The following is a 23,261-nucleotide window of genomic DNA, read 5'->3' as shown; positions in this document are numbered from 1 at the left end:
ATCCGTGTAATAGTAATATAGACGACGGACAATTTCGATCCCTGTACTAAAATGTCCAGGAACCCCTAACGTTATACATTCAGACATCCGAATCCATCACATATCACGTGACGTTCCCACGGCCCATCTCCGGCCTCAAATAACATACTCTTCGGAGATGACCGAATTCAGTACAAGAATGATTGGCTACAAAAATAGGTTTACAACCGTACCATCATGGTGTCTGTAGATTTCGCTGAACGGCCGGTCAAGAAGCTCGTGCTATTCGATGTCGATGGGACGTTATCGCCCGCACGTCAGGTAATCTAGCTTCCCGACGACTAGCACGCTTGATGTCGAGATCTCCCGACAGAGGACATCTCCAGAAATAATTCAGCTCTTGCGCGACCTCAGAAAGCAGGTCGCTATAGGCTTTGTTGGCGGGTCTGATCTTGTCAAGATATCTGAACAGCTTAGTATTGGCGATATCAATAGTACGAACGTCGTCCTCGTTGGCCGTAAGATACTCATACGCATTCGCAGTTCTGGATGAGTTCGACTTTGGCTTCGCTGAAAATGGCCTTACCGCGTATCGACTCGGAAAACAGCTGGAGTCGCAGTCTTTCATCAAAACGGTAGGCGAAAAGGACTATCAGGAGCTGGTGAACTTCATATTGCATTACATCGCTGACGTGAATATCCCAATCAAACGGTAAATCTCTGTTATCCTTGAGGTCGATCAACCGATTCACTTGCAAATTGCAGTGGGACGTTCGTCGAGTTTCGCAATGGCATGATTAACGTTAGCCCTATCGGCCGAAACGCAAGGTGGGTTTACTTGAATGCCCCCGGACTTGCGTTTACATCCCTTGGCTCCACAGCGTCCAGGAACGTCATGATTTCGAGGCTTACGACAAGGTAGTATCGTTCATCATATTACTCACCGATCAACTGATTTTCGGCAGGTACACCATGTTAGGGCAGACTTTGTGAAAATCCTCCAGGAGAAATTCAATCGACTGAATCTAACGTTCTCTATCGGTGGCCAGATATCATTTGATGTCTTTCCGCACGGATGGGACAAGACTTACTGCCTTAGACATGTCGAGAAAGACAACTTCGAAGAAATCCACTTTTTCGGGGACAAGACGAGCAAGGTAAGAGTCGAGCTTCATATTAGGTGAATTTTCGTTTTATTGACAATTTTTGCAAAGGGTGGTAATGATTACGAGATCTTCAGCGATCCCCGCACTGTCGGGCACACTGTCAAGAGTCCTGCGGATACGATGAGAATCTGCAAAGAGCTCTTCTTGTCATAAAGTGCTCAATTTAAGTTCGAAAGTAACATGAAGTTGTACATTTCCCTGATGGGCCATGTTATGGATTGGGTCTTCTGAGAGTTAGCTTATAGAAACATGAACATGCCACGAACTTCCCTCCTGCAACGCTTGTCAATTGCTCAAACCGTGTTTTGCTCCGGCTTCTCTCTGGCAATGTAGGCTCGACAGATTTCTTTATTTTTTTCACATAGCCTTACAGTATGGACATGTACTTTAGTTCGGTCGCAACACCGGGCTACTATCATGTGACGAATTGCGTACATAAGCGAACAAATACGACCATACGCGTTCCTATGCAAAACGCGTCTCGTCCATTAGTACTTAGTCAGACCATCTTCCATCTATTTACCGTTTGTGGCACGCCGTTGTCTGTACTGTTCGTCTCATCTACTGAGACACGACGATGGTTGGCCCGACAAATTCTAGATGGCAAAATCAGCTAATGGCGCGCACGCGGAAGGATCAGAGCGCGTCACAGACGTCCTTACTCAGATATATGTTTAACAGCACCAAGCCGGATGTAAGCTCCGAACCTGCCGCGAAAAGGCGCAAACTCGGCCCGACAAACTCCTAGAAAATGCAAGATTCGTTCTTTCCAGACGTATTAGAACAACTGAGTCAGGACAGAGCACATGACGGTGTCGGTATGTAGTGTGGATAATTCTTCAGAACTTTGATTGTTGATAGTTTGAACAGCTGCTGAGGTCTGAGGTTCTTTGGGGTGACCGAGGTACCTTCTTTGTACTTGCGCTTTCACACTCTCAAATTACCTTGCAGGATGGACATAGCGTACTCGTATATGTCACTGGTTTTTTCCCTTACTTCTATGTCGCCGTCCCTCGCGGCTTTGATGAGTCAGATATTGACGCATTTGCAGACCAGTTAAACGTATGCATCATGGATACGTACAAGGTATATCATGGCTGAACTTGCCTACAGAAACAAGCTCAAGGCAACTTCGTGAAGCAAATAGAGATTGTCAGCCTTTGGGGCTATCGTGGAGACGACTGGGTCCTTTTCATGAAAATTACAATATCCGAACCGAAAATTTGAGATAAGTTTTTTTGTCCTGCATCAACACTTTACGCACGTACTTATTGTTCTTTGACCAATACGATTGTTTGAGAGGGACGAGTGTGGGTTTCGAGACCTTTTCCCCACCGGACAACCTTGTTCAACGTTCGAGAGTAACATTGCGTACACCCTGCGTTTCATGATCGATACCAAGGTATGGAAACGCGTGTTGCAGGAACACTGAAATGACACTTCTGCAGGTTGTAGGCATGAACTGGATCGAGATTCCTGCTGGTCAATACAAACCCGTGTCTGACAAAGACAAGAAATCCAAATCGAGCTTAAAGTCAGGTAATTTTTACTACGTTTTGTGGCGTGTGTGAATATCTGATGACATTTTGCACCAGGTGAGACACCTTCACCTCGCACCCACCGGAAGAAAACTAGCAAAAGTTTGCACCTCTTCGTATACCGAGTTTCGATATTGAGTGTGCTGGACGGAAGGGCATTTCCCCCGAGGCACAGATTGATACAGTCATCCAGATCGCTAACATGGTGACGAGGCAAGGTATGGGGTCTAAAGTTTTTTCTATGTATTCGCTCATCGTTAGATTTCAAGGCAAGACCAAGCTGTTCACTCGCCTTAATAAATGTTCCCACATTGTCGGCTCACAAGTGACGTTTGACGACGAGGCCGAAATGTTGCAGGCCTGGCGAGACTTCGTTGAAGGGGTTGACCTGAATCTTGTCATCGGGGACAACATTGCAAACTTCGATTTTCCATATCTCATGGATCGAGCGAAGCATCTCAAGGCAAATAAGTTACCTTTTCTTGGTCGCATGAAAGGTACGCATGTTTGTTTCGTGTGACTTATCTTGTCTTAAAGGTTCCAAAACTCAAGCGAAGAAAACACATTTCTCTTCGAGGGCGTATGGACAGCACGATTCCAGAGCTAGAAGGTCGACTACAACTCAACGTCTTGCAATCCATGCAATGTGAACACGAGCTACTTAGTTATACCCTGAACTCTCTCTGTGCACAATTGCTTGGTGAGCAAAAGGAGGATGTGCATCACTCCGTTATCAGACAGTTGCAGAATGGTACTCCGAAGTCCAGATGTCGGTTGGCCGTCTACTGTTCGAAGATGATCGAGTCATTGTTATGTCATCTTTGTCATGCTTATAATTGCTACAGTATGCATATCTCCCTCAGCGGCTGATGGACAAGCTCATGTGCTTCGTCAACTACACTGAGATGGCACGTGTCATGGGCGTTCCTTTTAACTACTAACTACCTTCTTTCTCGTAGCCAGTCCATTAAAGTGCTTTCCTAGCTATTTAGCAAGGCCAACGAAGGGGGAAAGGTCATTCCTGTATTGAAGGGCTTGAACTCGAATGAGCAGTATGAAGGTGCCACTGTCGTCAAGCCGAAGAAGGGCTACTATGATACACCGATTGCGACTCTTGATTTCAGCTCTTTGTATCCGTCTATCATGATGGTACATAATCTGTGTTATACGACGCTCCTCGAAAAAAGTATCATTGATCGCTTGCAGCTTGTCAGGGACGTAGACGATATCCGAACTTCCAATAATGGTATGAGCTGTTGGGTATGCGGTTTTCAGATCAATCGGCTAATACTTCTGGTTAGATTTCTTCGCCACCACGGCAAAACGAAAGGGTCTATTACCTACTGTCTTGGAAGATTTGATGTCTGCTTGTGAGCTTACGAAGGCAGATCTCAAGAAGGAGGCCGATCCATCCCAACGTGCAATTCTGGATGGTCATCAACTTGCTTTGAAGGTGCTGTGGATTCAACTAGTACAGCGATCCTATCTGATCTCACTGAATTGCAGATCAGTGTCAATTCTGTTTATGAATTCACTGGTGCGACGATTGGAAAATTGCCCTGCCTTCCTATCTCCTCCAGTGTGACAGCATATGGGCGTCAGATGATCGAGAAGACTAAGCAGGCAAGTCGTAGTCCGCCAGTGAACACCTGATCAATAACCCTTTGTAGGAAGTCGAAGCAGAGTTCTCCATCAATAATGGACACGCTTATAATGCAGAAGTAATTTATGGTGAAACCGACTCTGTCATGGTCAAGTTCGGGCCTGCAGAGCTGTAAAAGGTCATGGCTCTTGGTTAGTACCAATCAGAAACCTAACTTGCATGCGAATTACAATCTTCTGCAGGAGCGGAGGCGGCAGATTTTGTGACGAACAAAATTTGTCAGACCTATCAAGCTTGAGTTCGAGAAAGTGTATTACCCGTATCTTCTCATCAGCAAGAAGCGATACGCTGGACTCAAAGGGGATCGAAGTTTGTTTTGTCTTTAGTAATTTACCGTGGGTTCACTGAATTATGGGATCTAGACGGTCCGGAGAGACAACTGTCAGCTAGTATCGACGGTCATCGAGACTTGCCTTCGATCGCGACGTCGAGCTGAGGAGTAAGTACACACTTTTTGTTTTTTGGTTGCTAGCTCAACCATCCCAGGTCTACAAGCGCATCATATCAGATCTTCTGCAGAACAAGGTCTGGTATGTCCAAACTGGTGATTACAAAGGCTCTAGCTAAAGCAGGTGTGTGAGTTTTGAATGAGAACTGACTGGTTCTCTAATGTCTGCAAACTATGCTGCGAAGCAAGCGCATATAGAGTTTGCAGAGCGCATGCGGCAACGTGACGCAGGTTTGCGACGGGTCTGATATAAGTCCTGATATCCATGGTCAGGTTCTGCACCGGTCTCAGGGAAAGTATTGAAATGGCCTAAGTTACAACCTGTATTGCATGGGAATATGGTACCATCTAAGATTATACCTCTTGGGTCAGATTTTAAGGCAGAATATATGTACCTAAGAGGCACCTTGAGAGGGTGACTGAAGTGACTTCATTGATACGCAGTTTGTTTCAAAACTCCGAATGGAGGGAGGGCGTTTCTTGTCGACCGTTGAATCTCAATCCAGGGTATAACAGTCCTGCACCATACCTCTACGTCCCCTTTCCCTCCTTGACTTTTATTCTCCGTTGAGCAGATATGATCTTCTATATGGTCTGGCTAGGACAGACTAGATCAACTCGCCACAATTTCCCCCATATTGGTGTATTTTATAGATACTCTCACTTTCCCTCGTTGCGTCGGATCCATAGCCATGTCAGTTAGGTTTATGCTACACCGTTTGTTGTCCTAGTCGACTTCGTCATAATTAATACCCGTCTCGAGTTCCTTGCGCTTCTTCTCTGTTGGAAAAGGTACGATGCGTAAATGAGGAAATGGCAGATAAGTCATACCCCACCTCCACTGCCTGGGCCGTCGTACCAAGCATATATTATGAAGTCAGTCTTGAGCTCCTCACGCTTCTTGCTTTCTTCTTGGAGATCGCGTTGAAAGTCTGTGCCAAGTGTCTCTCCTTCGACTGAATGGTGCATTGCGGCATCTACGTGAATACGATACTACTGATGATCATGAATACTCACAGGCACGTTTTGAGATGGCTCTTGGCGTGAGTGATGCTGCAGCAAGGATGGCAAAAGATACAAGCGCGCCCAGAAGTATAGAAAGCTGCATATTTCGAGATAAGAGCGGTGATAATCCGAATGGGCCTTTTATACATTCTCGCAGGTTCGTTCGATTTCAGCTTCTTCCACAAACGATGATTGCACACATGTCCGGATCGTATCCCGCGGACCTCAGCCAGGAGTTGTAGAAAATTTCAAGTTGTAGTTCCGCTACAAAACTGCATGCGATATCTGACATAAGACCAAAGACCCAGTGACCGAAAAACAGCCGTGATGAGTTGCGTGGCAATTGCCCAGTGACTGATACAAATGAGTCCGCTGCGGAAACTTTGGTAGTGTGTGAGGAGCCGCCACGTCGTAACCGGGTTATGAATGGATGAAACTATGAAAGTTCAAACACGCTGTCATGATTGCTAGCACCTCTTGGAGTCACCAGGTGCAACCTAGTTCTGACAATATACAATGGAAGGATGAATCGTGATGGCCACAGGTTAGGTACTCAAGTCTTCACCGTGACGGCAACCTTGTCGAAACGCTACTGGACATAGCAGGACACTTGGAATGGCGACAAGCTAGTGAGTGAAGTTTAAAATTCCCGAGGGCATCACAGACATGGGTTTGAGAATGGCAGGATCTGCTTGGGATCTGCACAAGTTATGTGATTGTCGTACTGCAGACTCAGATGACGGTCAAGCGAACCGAGAATAAGAATTCCTTCACCGTAATCATTGCTGAATCTTACATAATGTCGACATCTATTTCACAGCAGTGACGAAGAAATAACTTTTAAACTTTACATTTGCCGGCTCTTTTTCTTCATTCGTTGGTGACCACAATGTTCGAACGTCGATTACGGACTCTCGACAGCGCTGTGTACAGTTGACCATGCGTCAATCCATCCGTGCGAAGGTCAGCCACGTTGCGTTGGAGTGTCAGACCTAGTTGCGAGCCATTGAACGCCGTGGCGTATGTGGCAGTTGTCAAGTGAGTATCGACTCCGATGCGTTTTGAGTGTCCGCGACACCATGACATGCCGTGAGTTGTAACAAGAGAGGCCTTACAGTGTGACCCTCAGAAACAAATGTCCTGGAGCGGAGTGCACACGGAACACGTCAGCAAAGTGACCTCATGAAGTGGAGCATGGGCATGGAAGGGGGGTCCTGTGGAGCGCGGATGACACCAATTGGAAATCACTCCGTGGCTGATGCCATGCGTGCCGTTCTCCGCGAGATTTTGATGCCTCCGGCTTCGCCCCCGGTCCTAACTCCCCTTTGGCTTTGCAGTCCTACTGTCGGCCACGATTTCACGGGCCGCAACCGTTCTGGCAGCATGCCAGCCTCACCGTTGCTTATCGTGCCTAATCTGGTGGTCACTGCTCATTCTGACTACAGCTGACACTTCTACCTGCTGTAGATACTCATCAAATACATTTTTCGCTACCTCTTTGGACTGCCAATCTCAGACTAGAAACCTCACCCAAATGACCATCAATTTTTATACGAAGTTATGTTCCAAGCGAGTCCGAGGAACGAAGACGTCCTTTTTGGCACATCCTCTTTGCTTTGTACTACTACTTGCCAAGTTGCAAACTCTCCGTACTCGACGATAGTCACGCTCCCGCCCACCACACCCTCGGCAGCATACGTCTCGCAACGCTGGAAACCACAGAAAAATAAAAATAAATTGCAGATTAACGAATCAAGCTACAGATCAACTTGAAGATAATAACATCATTTTTGCTCGACGCATCACTCCCGAATCCACAGAGTTCACTGCAATCTTGAGTGAGCTGCTGGGGTCCGCCCGCCCTCGCAGCTCATTTTAACATCCGAGATTCGGAGTGTTGGTTCTGGCTGGAAACCCTGTCGAGGCTTTGCTCAATTACTTACATGCATCTCGCACTTTATCTGCTCGTAGATCAGATTGATTAGATTTCACTTGTCTATCAATCAATCTGATATCTCTTCTCTGACCAGAAAAGATAAAAGAACACAGAAGATACTTTAGAAATCACTATTGGACCTCAGTCCAAGGCGAACTGACTGCATCACTTGCATATGTCACACAACGGAAGTGACTTCGCGGGAGAGGCTACATCAAAACATCTACTTTTCTGTAGCGTACCGTTCAGCCCGCCGCGATTGCAGGTGCCCTGCTCATGCTCAAGCAGTAGAGTAAGTGTTCCCAAATTATACAAACGAGGGGTGATCGTTTTCTTTGTGAATGGTGGTGATACTGTAACTTACACAGGCGGGTTCCTATCCAGCTTTGCAAAATGTTCAAGGCCATATTCCATCTATCAAATCATGACTACACGAGAACCATCATCAGGTGATAGCGCACACCAATGACTGATCAGCGACAATCATTGGGTCAGCGGCGTTGGAAACAGATGATCCAGCCTGAGGAACAAGTGTCTGGGACTCTGGGAAGCACTTCCATTGCATCATTCTTGTCCTCTGAGATATGCAAACCTATCTGACGTTCCGGATTCAATCTACATCCTACTCGTGTCATAAACTCATAATGTGATAGTTCTTTTAAGGTACCAATATTTGCTATCCTCCCATGGTATTCTTGAACAAGTACAATGAGCAAGCACGCAAGCAGTATGGCATTCCTCGTGCATCAAAACAAATGCTCGAGCGACTGAGGTCTGGGGAGGTCAACCGTATCTGGGAAGCGAGGAACATCGGATTCATCGATATGAATAGCGTGTTCGGCAGACCAATCCACGATTTTCTCGAAGTTCCTGCATCGATGAAGGGTGTTGAAGTTAGGGGAAGGGACACTGTATCCCTCCACCCAGTACCATGTAATTATCCCCACATCAGAATTGCACATGATGCTCTGCCTTAACATTTCGATGCAGTGATCTGAACCGTAACAATAAGTATTAATGCCTTGAGGCAGAAACAATACTCACCAAGATGCATACGGAGGGTTGCTGGGGCGCTTTTGAATGTGCTATCTCCAATGGAATGATAATATTCCGACCAGGTAGATTTGCGAAGTATGTTCTCCATAAGTGTAAGCCGAGAATGAACACATTGTCGGTGTAGTATAGCTTACCACACAATGCGCTTGATGGAGGCCATCTATAGAGGTCATGTACCCTCCACCAATCTCGTCCGGATACCTGACTTTCGAACGCAATTCCGTCTCGGTTGTGCCTGCTTTGAGCATCTCTTCACGGGTCATTCGAGTTACTGAGATTCACGGGAGATGGTCAATGGATAACTGGTATAACGAGACCAATGACGTACTATTACGAGATATCCTATCCCAAGCGGCATCGATTTCTGGGGAAGGGGTGCCACGATAGATAGAAGAAACATTAAGGGATGCCTTCAACCTTAGAGTCACGGGCTCGACAGCAACATTTGCTGGAGCTGTGATGGATCAACAACTATGCTGTTCAATGTGGACTGTCCGCTCACAGTATATACTAGGAATGTCGTTGATCAGCTGAGTCGAAGGCGTACGCATCCATAGCGTGAGAGACAGAATCGATGTGCAAATAAGTACGCCATGGGACAACCACAGGCGAAAGGTATGCGACTTGGGACGAAGTTCTGCACCACCAGATAATTTCTCGTCGTCGTCGACAGTATCAATAGGAGAGTACTGTGAAAAATATTTGATCATGACCTTTGGGTAAAGTAACTTCATTGATCACTGAATACTAGGGAGAAGAGGCGGGAGCTAGGGTCTGTGCCTAAGCCCAGCCTTTAAATTGGTGTGGGATGGGGGTTATCGAAAATACGCTGTGACTGTCATAATCAGTTTCTGACTTTGGTCATTTCATACATAGCGTGCATTGTATGAAATGTGGATGAATCATGATACATGAATCACGCACACGGCCCGGAGCCTGGCCTGGCATTTTACAACCAGTCATGTCTTTACAGAGGTGGCTGCTCGCGGCAGCAAGAGTACCAGATGGCGTTGACACGTCTAACGCATCTGTTAGGTACAGACACGGCCTTTCGATTTAAAAGTGGCTCCATACTCCCTACATGGCAACTATTCGAAACGATATACACCCTGAGGGGTATCGTCATCAACTTGTCATTACATAGCTTATGCAACACTAGACAATATTAGTACCTGTTTTCTAGGGAGCCGAGAGGCACAAGGCTAGCTCACCTAGCTTCTTCCCCCACCGTGTTCGAAACGAATTTTCCCATCGTTTCCAACTGAGACAGGTGTGCAAGCCGATGCGAAAGAATGATGAACAGTTCGTTCGAGCATGTTAAGCGTGTTAAATATTATTCCATAATCGTTGAATTGAATTTGATACTCGGGCTATCACAGGAATCACGAATTTTCCTGAAATGATATCGAGCTGCTCGCTGAAGGCCCATCAAGAGATCTTCTTCCAGACTATGGTCTATCGCCGCCAACCCCGTCATCCGACTGAGTTTTCCCCTCACTCGTATCTATTCCAGCACATGAATGCGTGTAAAGTTTCCGTGGTGACGTGTCGTGGAGAGAAGTCGAGAAGAACAGGCAATCTAAAAACTGTTTCCGTAGTGATGTGTCGCGGACAGGAATAAGCAATAGAAAAGCTCAAAAGGGGTTTGGTTGAACTTCGAGGAAAAAGGCAAAACCAGGTGTGCGTTGTCTGGCGCGACCTTCCTGTCTTGGATGCCAGCATGACGTCTCGCCACCGTCCCCGTTCAAGGACGTTTTTCGAATGTCTGCACAATCCAAGCCTCCAAGGCCTGTCTCTGAGTGTTGGCGTACCCAATTTTCAAGGTGATTAGACTTGCTATTCAACGAGTCCATCACACACTGATTGTACCTTAGGAATCTCAAAAGTGCTTCTTCCCCAAATCTAAAATTCCAATGCTGAAAGCCTGAAATGCAATCCGAGGAAGGGGATGATGATTCATCATGAAACATGGCTTCGAGATCCGGTGGGAGATTCGATAACATACTCCCTTTTTCTCTCCCACTGGGATGATCCCTGAAAGATTACACTGATCCTGATGCCAACTCAAGCGCCTCCAGGAATAAATAAAAGTAAGCATTCCTTCGCAGGCACTCAAGCGCCCTGTCTTTCTGACTCACTCGATCTAATTAACTACAGATTCGGATTTTTTTTCACAACTCATGCGCAAGGGATACTATTCTCCTTATCCTCTCGATGAGGTCGACGATGACAGTGCCAAGCTCCTTGCCGGTGGTCTGGCGACTGGTTTTCTACCGAAATCTCGCTTCTTTCACCGGTGGTCATGGCTCAGCCATGGTGTGCTACTGTCCATAACTTTGGTGTTCACTACACTATGGGCACGCGCGCCTTCCATAGATGACGTAGTTCTATTTTGTACGTGCATAATTAGAGTCGCTGCACAAGACCTTACTTGCCTATCACAGCTCCAGCAAATGAGGCAGTTGAATCTATCGGCATCGTGAAATTCAACGGAAGTGTTGATGCTACCTCCATATATCGTGGCAGCCCATCCCCAGAGCTCGACGCCATTTGGGATAAATTATCATTTGATGGTTGTGCCATATGCTCCACTTAACCATAGAAATTTACTGAATATATGATATCTCCCAGCGCGTCCGGTCCGTATGACCCTTGAGCAACTGCTCAGAACAGGGGAGAAACCTCATCCTGCCATGGCTAGGTATCCGGACGAATACGGCGGAGGTTACATGGCGACTGTAGAAGTCATTCATCAGCTCCATTGCTTAGTCAGTCATAAAACGCAGAGGCTGGTCGATCTTTGCTCAATTTCCTATAGGACATGCTTCGCAGAGCCAGCTGGGGTAACAAACACTATCATCATGGGGACGTGCACGAAACCGGTGAAAAATTTCGCATCCATATCGGTAGGTATCTTGTTTCTTGCTTTTCCCATAACCTGCTTATATCGCGCCTCAGACCACTGCCTCGACATACTCAGGCAGTTCGTCACGTGTAGTGGTGATGTGAACATGATAACTTATGATTGGGTGGAGGGAAGAACAACTCCATTGGGTGATTTCAACGTTCATCGCCAATGTAGAAACTTTGAGAAGGTTGTAGATTGGGTCAATGAGCATCGTGTTGCTATGCCTGCAGAGAAGATGGTCCGCTTGGACGGTTACGTGGACCTGCCTTCCCTCCCTTGATCGCATTCGTGATGTATTGAAGTATCTTCTCCCTATGATAGCAGATGTAGCCACGGCAGCGTTCAATATTCAGTTTGATTTCTACCCCAGGGTATCTATCTTCACGGTGGGGTCGATATACCACTCAGTGATTTTGAACAGGGCCTCCACATCGCACTCATGCAGAACGGTTAATAAGTTAGTAGCAATCGTCAAGGAAAAGAACGTCGTGACCAATGGGACATATAGTAGAGCCCAATAATCTAGTCACGAAGTAACGAGTGAACCTGATCGTGGGGACGGCGGCGCATCAGTTATGAAAACCCGAAGTACCTTCAATCACGAGCGAAAACTCATCGCTTGCACAGCTGACGTTCTCGCAAAATACTTGATTGTCAAGCCCAGCTTCGAAGACTCTGGCCGCCCAGATTACTAAAAGTAGCGACAGAAGATGTCTTTAAGGATCAAAACAAAGTGTATTGTGCATTCGGTAGTATAGTGTATCGCGCAAATTTTTAAGTTCACTTTGAAGCATCATAGGGTAGAACAGTATTGTCCCGCACTGTACCTTCTCTCTTTCCCTCCTTGTCTTTATTCTCTGTTAAGCGTCTAATGTGATCAACTCTTTAATCAAGAAGGAATAATTTTCTTGTTCTGGCTAGAGTGGACTAGATCAACTAACATTTCTCGCCTATTGATACTCTTAATTCCTCCTGTCACATAACCATCTCAGCTAGGATCATGCTACGCTATCTGTTGTATCAATCGTCTTAAGAGATGTGCGACTCAAGTTCCTTGCGTTTCTTTGCTGTGCAGACGGCACGATGAGTGAATAAATAAATGACAGATAAGTTATACCTCACCTGCAGTGCCTGGAGCGTCGTCGTCGTTGTAAGAGATGTGCGACTCAAGTTCCTTGCGCTTCTTAGCTGTGCAGACGGCATGATGGGTAAATGAATAAATGGCAGATAAGTTGTACCCTACCTGCAGTGCCTGGAGCGTCGTCGTCATTGTAAGAGATGTGCGACTCAAGTTCCTTGCGCTTCTTAGCTGTGCAGACGGCATGATGGGTAAATGAATAAATGGCAGATAAGTTGTACCCTACCTGCAGTGCCTGGAGCGTCGTCGTCGTTGTAAGAGATGTGCGACTCGAGTTCCTTGCGCTTCTTAGCTGTGCAGACGACATGATGGGTAAATAAATAAATGGCAGATAAGTTGTACCCTACCTGCAGTGCCTGGAGCGTCGTCATCGTTGTAAGAGATGTGCGACTCGAGTTCCTTGCGCTTCTTAGCTGTGCAGACGGCATGATGGGTAAATGAATAAAAGGCAGATAAGTTGTACCCTACCTGCAGTGCCTGGAGCGTCGTCGTCGTTGTAAGAGATGTGCGACTCGAGTTCCTTGCGCTTCTTAGCTGTGCAGACGGCATGATGGGTAAATGAATAAATGGCAGATAAGTTGTACCCTACCTGCAGTGCCTGGAGCGTCGTCGTCGTTGTAAGAGATGTGCGCCTCAAGTTCCTTGCGCTTCTTGATCACTTCGGGGACATCACGTCGCAAGTTCGTGTCAAGCTTGTCTCGCTCAACTGAGTAGTGCGTTGTGGCATCTGAGTGAATATGATACTGCTGATGATCATGAATACCCACAGGAACGTTTCGAGATGGCTCCCGGCGTGGGTGACGCTACAGCAAGAATGATGAAAGGTGTAAGTGCGCTCAGGAGCACAGAAAGTTTCATGGTTAGGTATAAGAGGGGTGATTGTTCGCACTGAAAATCCGAGAGGGCTTGTTACACATTTTCGAAAGTCTTCTTGATTTTATCCTCCTCAACAAACTATGTTCGCACACATATCCAGATCGTGGCCGGTGAACCTTGGCCAGAAATTGTCGAGAGCAGCACTGCCATAATACAGTATGCAATGTCTCGCATGAATGATGAGACCGAGACCCAGTGACGATAGACGGAAATGAGGATACACCTATGGTGAGTTGCGTGGCAATCTGACACGTTACAACTGGGTTGTGCATAGAGCAAAAAGATGTCATGATTGCCAGCATCTCTTGCACTCGTCGAGTGAAGTTTAGTCGATGACCTTGTCAGAGCACTACTACTGGACATGACATATTTTCGACGGGTCTCCGAGCAGGAAAGTTGGAATGGCGGCATGTCAGTGAATGATGTTTGAGATTCCTGGGAGCACCACATCAGCCATACATTTGACTCAGACTCCGGATGTGTTGAGCGAACAAAACACCTGGCGCACTTACTGAGTCACACTGTCCGTCATCATTGTTTCCGCTCTGCACCCCATGCCAGGAGCCATTGTGACACGACTCGAATTCTTGACCACCAACAAAATGAAGAATCTTCAAGGTACTAAATGTTGCCGACCTAGTGACTAAACGATAATAAACAATTGTCAACCATTTACGCAAATTTTCATTAATATTGAATATTATTATTAAGGAACCGGGCGTTTTACGGATGCAACCGTGCCACGTTACTGGATAAATGGTCCATCCAAGGACAGTGCAAGGTCGTGTCAGCACACATCTAATTGTCCTCACTTAAGTCTCGTGGACGCAGACAGCGAGGATATAGCCAGCAAATTCGAGGACCACAACACGAGAATGTGGGGTCCCCATGGATTCTCGAAGCCAACATGCCGCAAACTCAACCGAACTATAATTCAAAAAAGCGCTCCTTTCCACAACCTTTCCACGACTCAAGCTAGACTAGAATGCAATTTGAGGGGAGGGGTAATGATTAACCATGAAACGTGGCTTCTAGAGCTGCTGGGAGATTCGACAACATACTCCCTTTTTCTCTCTCAACTGGGATGATCCGAAAGCTTGCACCCGGGCCAGATCCTCTATGCCAACTCAATCCGCCTGAGATCTCCCAAGCGCTGGGATAAATAAATAAAAGTAAGCAGGTGCTTAAACGTCCGAGCTGTCTGACTTACTCGACCTACTATCAACTACAGATTTAGGTTTTCGTTCGCAACTCATGCGCAAAGAATACTATTCTCCTTATCCTCTCGATGAGGTCGACGATGACAGTGCCAAGCTCCTTGCCGGTGGTCTGGCGACTGGTTTTCTACCGAAATCTCGCTTCTTTCACCGGTGGTCATGGCTCAGCCATGGTGTGCTACTGTCCATAACTTTGGTGTTCACTACACTATGGGCACGCGCGCCTTCCATAGATGACGTAGTTCTATTTTGTACGTGCATAATTAGAGTCGCTGCACAAGACCTTACTTGCCTATCACAGCTCCAGCAAATGAGGCAGTTGAATCTATCGGCATCGTGAAATTCAACGGAAGTGTTGATGCTACCTCCATATATCGTGGCAGCCCATCCCCAGAGCTCGACGCCATTTGGGATGAATTATCTTTTGAAGGTTGTGCCATATGCTCCACTTAATGATAGAAATTTACTGACTATATGATATCTCCCAGCGCGTCCGTTCAGTATGACCCTTGAGCAACTGCTCAGAACAGGGGAGAAACCTCATCCTGCCATGGCTAGGTATCCGGACGAATACGGCGGAGGTTACATGGCGACTGTAGAAGTCATTCATCAGCTCCATTGCTTAGTCAGTTATAAGACGCAGAGGCTGGTCGATCTTTACTCAATGTCCTACAGAACATGCTTCGCAGAGCCAGTTGGGGTGACAAACACTATTATCATGGGGACGTGCACGAAACCGGTGAAAAATTTCGCATCCATATCGGTAGGTATATTATTTCTTGCCTTTCCCATAACCTGCTTATATCGCGCCTTAGACCACTGCCTTGACATACTCAGGCAGTTCGCCACATGTAATGGCGATGTGGCCATGATAACTTATGATTGGGTGGAGGGAAGAGGAGTTCCATTCGCTAATTTCAACGCTTTTCACCAATGTAGAAACTTTGAGAAGGTCTTAGATTGGGTTGACGAGCATCGTGTTCCTATCCCTAAATCGGAGATAGCCCGCTTGGACGATAACGTGAACCTGCCTTCCCTCCCTTGATCGCATTTATGATGTAATCTCTCTATTTCTCCTCATGTTAGTAGATGTAGTCACAGAAGCATTTCACGTCTAGTTTGATTTCTACCCAAGGGAACCTATGTTCACGTCGAGCTGAGCAGATGCGATATACCAGTAATCGTGGATATAAAGAAGGCCTCGATATCGCCCTCACGCAGAACGGTGCTTAATCCCGATGAAGTGTCAAAGATTATAGCAGCAATACTAAATGTATAATAGTCGATCGAGTTGTCGAGACGAATTGATCAATGATTCCGCGTGTTGATACGACAAATATTGTATCACTTGCATACTTAAACCAACGTCAACCCAAGTGACAACCCTTCGCGCAGAAGACTACATCGGGATACTTACTAGGAATGGCATCGGATAGGATTCCCATCCAGCTTTGCAAAATGTCTAAGGCCGTATTCCATCCATCACGAGAACCACCATTGGATGAGAATTTATCAAAACCACAATGATCACCGAGGAGGTGAGCAGACGATAGCGCACACTAATTACTGATCAGTAGCAACCGTTAGGTTTAGTGGCCTTGAGAGACGAGATGATCCAGGAGCAAGTGTCTGGGAAATATTTCTATTACATCATTCTTGTCCTCTGGCCTAGATATGCAGACCTTTCAGACGTTCTGGATTCAATCTACATCCTGCTCACTCATAATGCGACAGTTCTTTCAAGGTGTACCAATATTTACTCTCCTCCAACGGTATTCCTGAACAAGTACAATGAGCAAGCACGCAAGCAGTATGTTGGAAACTACCCAAGGGTAGAAACACTAAGTTCGAGTTCGGACAGGAGTAACGAGTAGAAACGTATGAGATTGGAATGAGGATGCTCTATACATGCGGTACGAGATCAATATAAATAGGAGTCCGTCCAAACAACCCGCGGTGCCCAATCATATCCGTGATGACGTCGACGTTGATGTGTAAGCCCAGCTTACATATGTCATTCCTCAAGGCCTCATGCATCACGATGTGGTTTTGGGAGGTCAACCGTATCTGGGAAGCGAGTAACCTCAGATTTGTCGATGTGAATGCCGTGTTTGTAAGACCAATCCATAATTTTCTCAAAGTTCCTGCATCGATGACGGGTGTTGAAATTAGGGTAAGGGACCGTGTGTCCCTCCACCCAGTACCATGTGATCATCGTCACGTCTGCATTGCACATAATGTTCTGCCTTACCATGTCGATGCAGTGATCTGGACCGTAACGGGATACCATAAGTAATAATGCCATGAGGCAGAAATAATATTCACCGAAATGCAGACGGATTACGTCTGGTGAGTTTTGGAACGCAACATCTCCGATGGACTGGTAATAATCGTACCAAGAGGCTTTGCGAAGCAAGTTCTCCACAAGTGTGAGCCAAGGATGAACATATTGTCGGTGTAGTATGGCTTACAACACAATGCAATTGGTGGGCGGCTTCCATAGAGGCCATGTATCCGCCACCAATTTTGTCTGGATACCTGACTTTCGAACGCAATTCCGTCTCGGTTGTGCCTGCTTTGAGCATCTCCTCACGGGTCATTCGAGTTGGTTCCACTGGGTTTCACGAAGGTGGACAATTAAAATTAGTATAACAAGACCAACGACGCACCATCACGAGATATCCTATTCCAAGCGGCATCAATTTCTGGGGAAGGGGGGCCACGATATATAGAAGGAAACTCGAGGGATCCGTTGAACCTTAAAATTACGGGCTCGACAACAGCACTTGCTGGAGCTGTGATGGATCAACAGCTATACTGTTCGATTCGGTCTGTCCACTCACAGTATATGCTAGGTATGTCGTAGCGCAGCTGAGTTGAAGGCGTACGCATCCATAGCGTGAAAAACAGAGTCAATATGCAAATGAGTGCGCCATGGGACAACCACAAGCAAGGGACATGCGGCTTGGGACGAGATTCTGCACCGAACCATTCTACACCACCAGATAGTTTCTCGTCGCCGTCGACAGTATCAATAGCAGAGTACTGTGAAAAATATTTGATCATGATCTTTGGGTAAAGTAACCCCGTTTTATTACTGAATGCGAGGGGGAAGAGTTGACAGAGTTGTATTTGGGTCTGATCCTAGCCTTTATGTTTGTGATGAGTGTATTGAAAATACGCTGCACTTGTTAAGATTAATCGCTGACTTTGGTCATCTCGTACGTAGCGTGCATTGTATGGATGCGGATGAAGCTGAGATCACACGCACGGGCGGCACGGTCCAGGGTCTGGCATTTCACAACCAGAGATACCTCTACACATGTGGCTCCTGCCAGTGAGTGCCAGCAATAAGAGTATCAGATAGTGTGGAAAGTGACTCGGCCGTACTAGTACCATCAGCAAAAGCGCCCAAATCTGGCGAGGGCCGGCAAGGTCCGGATCATATCCCACGGCCTCGTGATGCCTTCCGAGGCGTGAATCAATTCGTTCGACAATGTGCAAGATGTGCCTACTCGTCTCGCAAGGCATTGCTAGACTCCCTCAACCTCACGCCAGTCTTGCGAGGCATTTCAAGACTGGTACTGTCTAGTATGTGGATGCGAGGGAAACTTTATCTGTGTGGGCAATGGTATGTTATTTTGATATTTTGATATCCACTAACCTCAGTGACCATACCAAGCATTCGACCCCCAAGTTGCGTGGACGAGAGGCGACTGTAGAAGTCATTCATCAACTCATTGCTTAGTCAGTTATAAGACGCAGAGGCTAGTCGATCTTTACTCAATGTCTTACAGAACATGCTTCGCAGAGCCAGTTGGGGTGACAAACACTATCATCATGGGGACGTGCACGAATCCCCTGAAAAATTTCGTATCCATCTCGGTGGGTATATTGTTTCTTGCTCTGTCCACAACCTGCTTATGTCGCGCCTTAGACCACTGCCTTGACATACTCAGGCAGTTCGCCACATGTAATGGCGATGTGGCCATGATAACTTATGATTGGGTGGAGGGAAGAGGAGTTCCATTCGCTAATTTCAACGCTTTTCACCAATGTAGAAACTTTGAGAAGGTCTTAGATTGGGTTGACAAGCATCGTGTTCTTATCCCTAAATCGAAGATAGCCCGCTTGGACGATAACTTGGACCTGCCTTCCCTCCCTTGATCGCATTTATGATGTAATCTCTCTATTTCTCCTCATGTTAGTAGATGTAGTCACAGAAGCATTTCACGTCTAGTTTGATTTCTACCCAAGGGAACCTATGTTCACGTCGAGCTGACCAGATGCGATATACCAGTAATTGTGGATATAAAGAAGGCCTCGATATCGCCCTCACGCAGAACGGTGCTTAATCCCGATGAAGTGTCAAAGATTATACAGCAATACTAAATGTATAATAGTCGACCTAGTTGTCGAGATGAATTGATTAATGATTCCGCGTGTTGATACGACAAATATTGTATCGCTTGCATAAACCAACGTCAACCCAATTGCAAGTGACAACCCTTCGCGCGGAAGACTACATCGGGATACTTACTAGTAATGGCATCGGATAGGATTCCCATCCAGCTTTGCAAAATGTCTAAGGTCGTATTCCATCCATCACATCGTGATCTACTCAAGAACCATCATTGAATGAGAAGTTATCAAGACCACAATGATCACTGAGGAGGTGAGCAGGCGATAGCGCACACTAATTACTGATCAGTAGCAACCGTTGGGTCTAGTGGCCTTGAGAGACGAGATGATCCAGGAGCAAGTGTCTGGAAATATTTCTATTACATCATTCTTGTCCTCTGGCCTAGATATACAGACCTTTCAGACGTTTTAGATTCGATCTACATCCTGCTCACTCATAATGCGGCAGTTCTTTCAAGGTACCAATATTTGCTCTCCTCCCATGGTATTCCTGAACAAGTACAGTGAGCAAGCACGCAAGGAGTATGTCATTCCTCATGCATCACGATGTAGTTTTGGGAGGTCAACCGTATCTGGGAAGCGAGTAACCTCAGATTCGTCGATGTGAATGGCGTGTTTATGAGACCAATCTATAATTTTCTCAAAGTTCCTGCATCGATGACGGGTGTTGAAATCAGGGTAAGGGACCGTGTGTCCCTCCACCCAGTACCATGTGATCATCGTCACGTCTGCATTGCACATAATGTTCTGCCTTATCATTTCGATGCAGTGATCTGGACCGTAACGAGATACCATAAGTAATAATGCCATGAGGCAGAAATAATATTCACCGAAATGCAGACGAATTACGTCTGGTGTGTTTTGGAACGAAATATCTCCGATGGACTGGTAATAATCGTACCAAGAGGCTTTGCGAAGCAAGTTCTCCACAAGTGTGAGCCAAGGATGAACATATTGTCGGTGTAGTATGGCTTACAACACAATGCAATTGGTGGACGGCTTCAATAGAGGCCATGTATCCGCCACCAATTTTGTCTGGATACCTGACTTTCGAACGCATTTCTGTCACAGGTGTGCCTGCTTTGAGCATCTCCTCACGGGTCATTCGAGTTGGTCCCACTGGGTTTCACGGAGGTGGACAATTAAAATCAGTATAACAAGACCAACGACGCACCATCACGAGATATCCTATTCCAAGCGGCATCAATTTCTGGGGAAGGGGGGCCACGATATATAGAAGGAAACTCGAGGGATCCGTTGAACCTTAAAATTACGGGCTCGACAACAGCACTTGCTGGAGCTGTGATGGATCAACAGCTATACTGTTCGATTCGGTCTGTCCACTCACAGTATATGCTAGGTATGTCGTAGCGCAGCTGAGTTGAAGGCGTACGCATCCATAGCGTGAAAAACAGAGTCAATGTGCAAATGAGTATGCCATGGGACAACCACAGGCGAGGGACATGCGGCTTGGGACGAGATTCTGCACCGAACCATTCTACACCACCAGATAGTTTCTCGTCGCCGTCGACAGTATCAATAGCAGAGTACTGTGAAAAATATTTGATCATGATCTTTGGATAAAGTAACCCCGTTTTGTTACTGAATGCGAAGGGGAAGAGGTGACAGAGTTAGATGTGGGTCTGATCCTAGCCTTTATGTTTGTGATGGATGTATTGAAAATACGCTGCACTTGTTAAGATTAATCGCTGACTTTGGTCATCTCGTACGTAGCGTGCATTGTATGGATGCGGATGAATCTGAGATCACACGCACGGGCGGCACGGTCCAGGGTCTGGCATTTCACAACCAGAGATACTTCTACACACGTGGCTCCTGCCAGTGAGTGCCAGCAGTAAAAGTATCAGATGGTGTGGAAAGTGACTCGGCCGTACTAGTACTGACGTGGCAACTACTCAAGTCCCGAGACCGTCTTACGCTCCCTCTTAGCTTATGTAACACTAAACAAACAACAAATTAGTCCAGGAAATGAATCAAGAAACCTTGCAGTCATTCTTTTGCCCTAGGAATCTCCAAGGTACTGCTCCGGGCTCCCCAGTATCCCCACGACCTAACTATTAAAGTCCAAGATTGAAAGGCTGGCGCAGGTTGGGAAGAAAGGATGTAATGAGTCGTCATGTCATTGTGAAATGTGGCTTCGAGAGCTGAGAGCTGATAAAGGGCCGAGGAGATTTGACAACGCACTTCCTCCGAGTCTTTTCTCGTACTGCGACGATCCAGGAAGATCGTGCCTCAGGCTTATGAGATAATTAGATTTCCCAAGCTTCTAGGATAAATAACAGTAAGCATTTATTCGCAGGTGTTCAAACGTCCCAGTGTCCGGCTCACACTCGATCATCAATTACAGATTCAGATCTCCTTTCACGACTCATGCGCAAGGAGTACTACTCTCAATATTCTCCTCTCGATGAGGTCGACGATAACGGTACTACTAAGCTCCTTGACAGCGACATAGTAACTAGTCTTCCGCCGCAATCTCGCTTCCTTGACCTGTGGCCATGGCTTAGCCACGGTGTACTGATGTCCATGATTTTGGTGTTCTTTACACTATGGGCACGGGCGCCTTCCATAGATGACGTGGTTCTATTTTGTACGTGCATAACTACAGTCGCTGCACAAGACCTTACTTGCCTATCACAGCTCCAGCAAACGAGGCAGTCGAATCCATCGGCATCATAAAATTTAATGGAAGTTTTAAGGCTACTTCCATATATCGTGACAGCCCATCCCCAGAGCTCGACGCCATTTGGGATGAAATATCTCTTAATGGTTGCGCCCTATGTTTCAATTACATCATAGACATTTACTGACTATCTCCCAGTGCGTCCAGTCCGTATGACCCTTGAGCAACTGCTCAGAACAGGGGAGAAACCTTCTCCTGCCATGGTTAGGTATCCGGACGAATACGGTGGAGGTTACATGGCAACTGTAGAAGTCATTCACCAGCTCCATTGCTTAGTCAGTTGTAAAACACAGAGGCTGGTCGATCTTTGCTCAATTTCCTATAGGACATACTTCGCAAAGCCAGCTGGGGTAACATTGACTATAACCATGGGGACGTGCATATATCCCCTGAAGAATTTCGTACTCAAATTGGTAGGTGTATCGTTCCTTGCTCTGTCCACAACTTGCTTATGCCGCACCTTAGACCACTGCGTTGAGATCCTCAGGCAGTTCTCCATGTGTGGTGGCGATGTGACCATGATAACGCATGATTGGGTGGAGGGAAGAACAAAACCATTTGCTGATTTTAACGTTCATCATCAATGTAGAAACTTTGACAAGATCTTAGATTGGGTCGATGAGCATCGTGTTTTTGTCCCTAAATCGCAGATGGTCCGCTTGGACGATAACGTGGACCTGCCTTCCCCCCCTTGATCGCATGATGTATTCTCTCCATATGGTAGTAGATGTAGTCACAAAAGCCTTTAATATTCTATCCCAGTACCTACGTTCACCACGGGCTGGAGTGTGGGTACCATGCAGCAAATTGCGATCCATCTTTCAGGGAGCTAACCACTCACCTTGTTTCTTTTGAAAGTTGCCCACCCCCGTTGTGGCATTGGACACAGTACCTTGTCACTTCTCGTATTAGAGTAATACAGGATAAAAAACGGTGTGCATACAGAGATCAATCTTTTGCATGAAAGTTATTCTATACTGAATGATATCAATCAGGGATAGCGACGCTTCACCGAAGATGCAGCGATGAAATGCATAATTGTGAACATCACACAGTGATAGTGCCAAACCTCACTAAGGCACGACAGCACAACATTCATTTGGATCATGATGCATGATACATGAGATAAATGGCTATGCTCGACTGTGGTTCCAAGCGAGTCGCTTAGGATTTGGTGTTCCCTGTATCCAGTCCTACGTTATCAT

At 46.4% G+C, this 23,261-nt stretch overlaps 10 protein-coding genes across 10 annotated transcripts; 5 read left to right on the top strand and 5 right to left on the bottom strand.

Annotated features, from left to right (window-relative positions):
• Positions 1-181: 181 nt before the first annotated feature.
• Positions 182-1,409, top strand: EDB93DRAFT_381829 (eukaryotic phosphomannomutase). The gene is made up of 8 exons (XM_041456228.1): positions 182-300; positions 353-473; positions 523-691; positions 745-807; positions 861-897; positions 945-968; positions 1,029-1,136; positions 1,194-1,409. The coding sequence occupies exons 1-8, from the start codon at positions 217-219 to the stop codon at positions 1,296-1,298; spliced, it is 711 nt and encodes a 236-aa protein (XP_041307877.1). The 5' UTR covers positions 182-216; the 3' UTR covers positions 1,299-1,409.
• A 313-nt stretch (positions 1,410-1,722) lies between these two features.
• EDB93DRAFT_1103854 (DNA polymerase family B-domain-containing protein) lies at positions 1,723-4,461 on the top strand (the record flags this gene model as incomplete). The annotated part of the gene is made up of 14 exons (XM_041447353.1): positions 1,723-1,839; positions 1,894-1,963; positions 2,024-2,049; positions 2,097-2,231; positions 2,259-2,330; positions 2,594-2,684; positions 2,741-2,867; positions 2,945-3,180; positions 3,261-3,383; positions 3,529-3,566; positions 3,668-3,929; positions 3,985-4,136; positions 4,190-4,324; positions 4,354-4,461. The coding sequence occupies 14 exons, from the start codon at positions 1,723-1,725 to the stop codon at positions 4,459-4,461; spliced, it is 1,692 nt and encodes a 563-aa protein (XP_041307876.1).
• Positions 4,462-5,521: 1,060 nt separating this feature from the next.
• On the bottom strand, positions 5,522-5,902 carry EDB93DRAFT_1250264 (uncharacterized protein; the record flags this gene model as incomplete). Its single annotated transcript, XM_041452990.1, has 3 exons — positions 5,522-5,574; positions 5,631-5,750; positions 5,812-5,902. 3 exons carry the CDS (start codon positions 5,900-5,902, stop codon positions 5,522-5,524), a joined length of 264 nt encoding a protein of 87 aa, XP_041307875.1.
• Positions 5,903-8,269: 2,367 nt separating this feature from the next.
• On the bottom strand, positions 8,270-9,462 carry EDB93DRAFT_1226238 (uncharacterized protein). Its single transcript, XM_041451217.1, has 5 exons — positions 9,294-9,462; positions 9,120-9,245; positions 8,926-9,062; positions 8,780-8,873; positions 8,270-8,729 (listed from the first exon to the last, which is right to left on the bottom strand). Exons 1-5 carry the CDS (start codon positions 9,340-9,342, stop codon positions 8,482-8,484), a joined length of 654 nt encoding a protein of 217 aa, XP_041307874.1. The 5' UTR covers positions 9,343-9,462; the 3' UTR covers positions 8,270-8,481.
• Positions 9,463-10,847: 1,385 nt separating this feature from the next.
• On the top strand, positions 10,848-11,979 carry EDB93DRAFT_1250262 (uncharacterized protein; the record flags this gene model as incomplete). Its single annotated transcript, XM_041452989.1, has 6 exons — positions 10,848-10,881; positions 10,949-11,185; positions 11,236-11,364; positions 11,423-11,559; positions 11,610-11,697; positions 11,750-11,979. 6 exons carry the CDS (start codon positions 10,848-10,850, stop codon positions 11,977-11,979), a joined length of 855 nt encoding a protein of 284 aa, XP_041307873.1.
• A 749-nt stretch (positions 11,980-12,728) lies between these two features.
• EDB93DRAFT_1103851 (uncharacterized protein) lies at positions 12,729-13,695 on the bottom strand (the record flags this gene model as incomplete). The annotated part of the gene is made up of 8 exons (XM_041447352.1): positions 12,729-12,766; positions 12,822-12,887; positions 12,943-13,008; positions 13,064-13,129; positions 13,185-13,250; positions 13,306-13,371; positions 13,427-13,564; positions 13,605-13,695. The coding sequence occupies 8 exons, from the start codon at positions 13,693-13,695 to the stop codon at positions 12,729-12,731; spliced, it is 597 nt and encodes a 198-aa protein (XP_041307872.1).
• Positions 13,696-14,967: 1,272 nt separating this feature from the next.
• EDB93DRAFT_1103850 (uncharacterized protein) lies at positions 14,968-15,975 on the top strand (the record flags this gene model as incomplete). Its single annotated transcript, XM_041447351.1, has 5 exons — positions 14,968-15,181; positions 15,232-15,360; positions 15,419-15,555; positions 15,606-15,693; positions 15,746-15,975. 5 exons carry the CDS (start codon positions 14,968-14,970, stop codon positions 15,973-15,975), a joined length of 798 nt encoding a protein of 265 aa, XP_041307871.1.
• Positions 15,976-16,829: 854 nt separating this feature from the next.
• On the bottom strand, positions 16,830-17,598 carry EDB93DRAFT_1145053 (uncharacterized protein). Its single transcript, XM_041449458.1, has 3 exons — positions 17,402-17,598; positions 17,256-17,349; positions 16,830-17,198 (listed from the first exon to the last, which is right to left on the bottom strand). Exons 1-3 carry the CDS (start codon positions 17,528-17,530, stop codon positions 16,960-16,962), a joined length of 462 nt encoding a protein of 153 aa, XP_041307870.1. The 5' UTR covers positions 17,531-17,598; the 3' UTR covers positions 16,830-16,959.
• A 2,286-nt stretch (positions 17,599-19,884) lies between these two features.
• On the bottom strand, positions 19,885-20,525 carry EDB93DRAFT_1145040 (uncharacterized protein; the record flags this gene model as incomplete). The annotated part of the gene is made up of 3 exons (XM_041449457.1): positions 20,329-20,525; positions 20,183-20,276; positions 19,885-20,125 (listed from the first exon to the last, which is right to left on the bottom strand). The coding sequence occupies exons 1-3, from the start codon at positions 20,455-20,457 to the stop codon at positions 19,887-19,889; spliced, it is 462 nt and encodes a 153-aa protein (XP_041307869.1). The 5' UTR covers positions 20,458-20,525.
• A 1,218-nt stretch (positions 20,526-21,743) lies between these two features.
• On the top strand, positions 21,744-22,751 carry EDB93DRAFT_1250257 (uncharacterized protein; the record flags this gene model as incomplete). The annotated part of the gene is made up of 5 exons (XM_041452988.1): positions 21,744-21,963; positions 22,014-22,142; positions 22,195-22,331; positions 22,382-22,469; positions 22,522-22,751. 5 exons carry the CDS (start codon positions 21,744-21,746, stop codon positions 22,749-22,751), a joined length of 804 nt encoding a protein of 267 aa, XP_041307868.1.
• Between the last annotated feature and the right edge of the window lie 510 nt (positions 22,752-23,261).

The sequence above is a fragment of the Suillus bovinus genome (genome assembly GCF_016758785.1).
Source record: "Suillus bovinus strain UH-Sbo-P2 chromosome Unknown EDB93scaffold_26, whole genome shotgun sequence".
NCBI lineage: Eukaryota > Fungi > Basidiomycota > Agaricomycetes > Boletales > Suillaceae > Suillus > Suillus bovinus.
The sequence above is the reverse complement of the archived record's forward strand: the minus strand, read 5'-3'. Positions and strand labels throughout refer to the sequence as shown.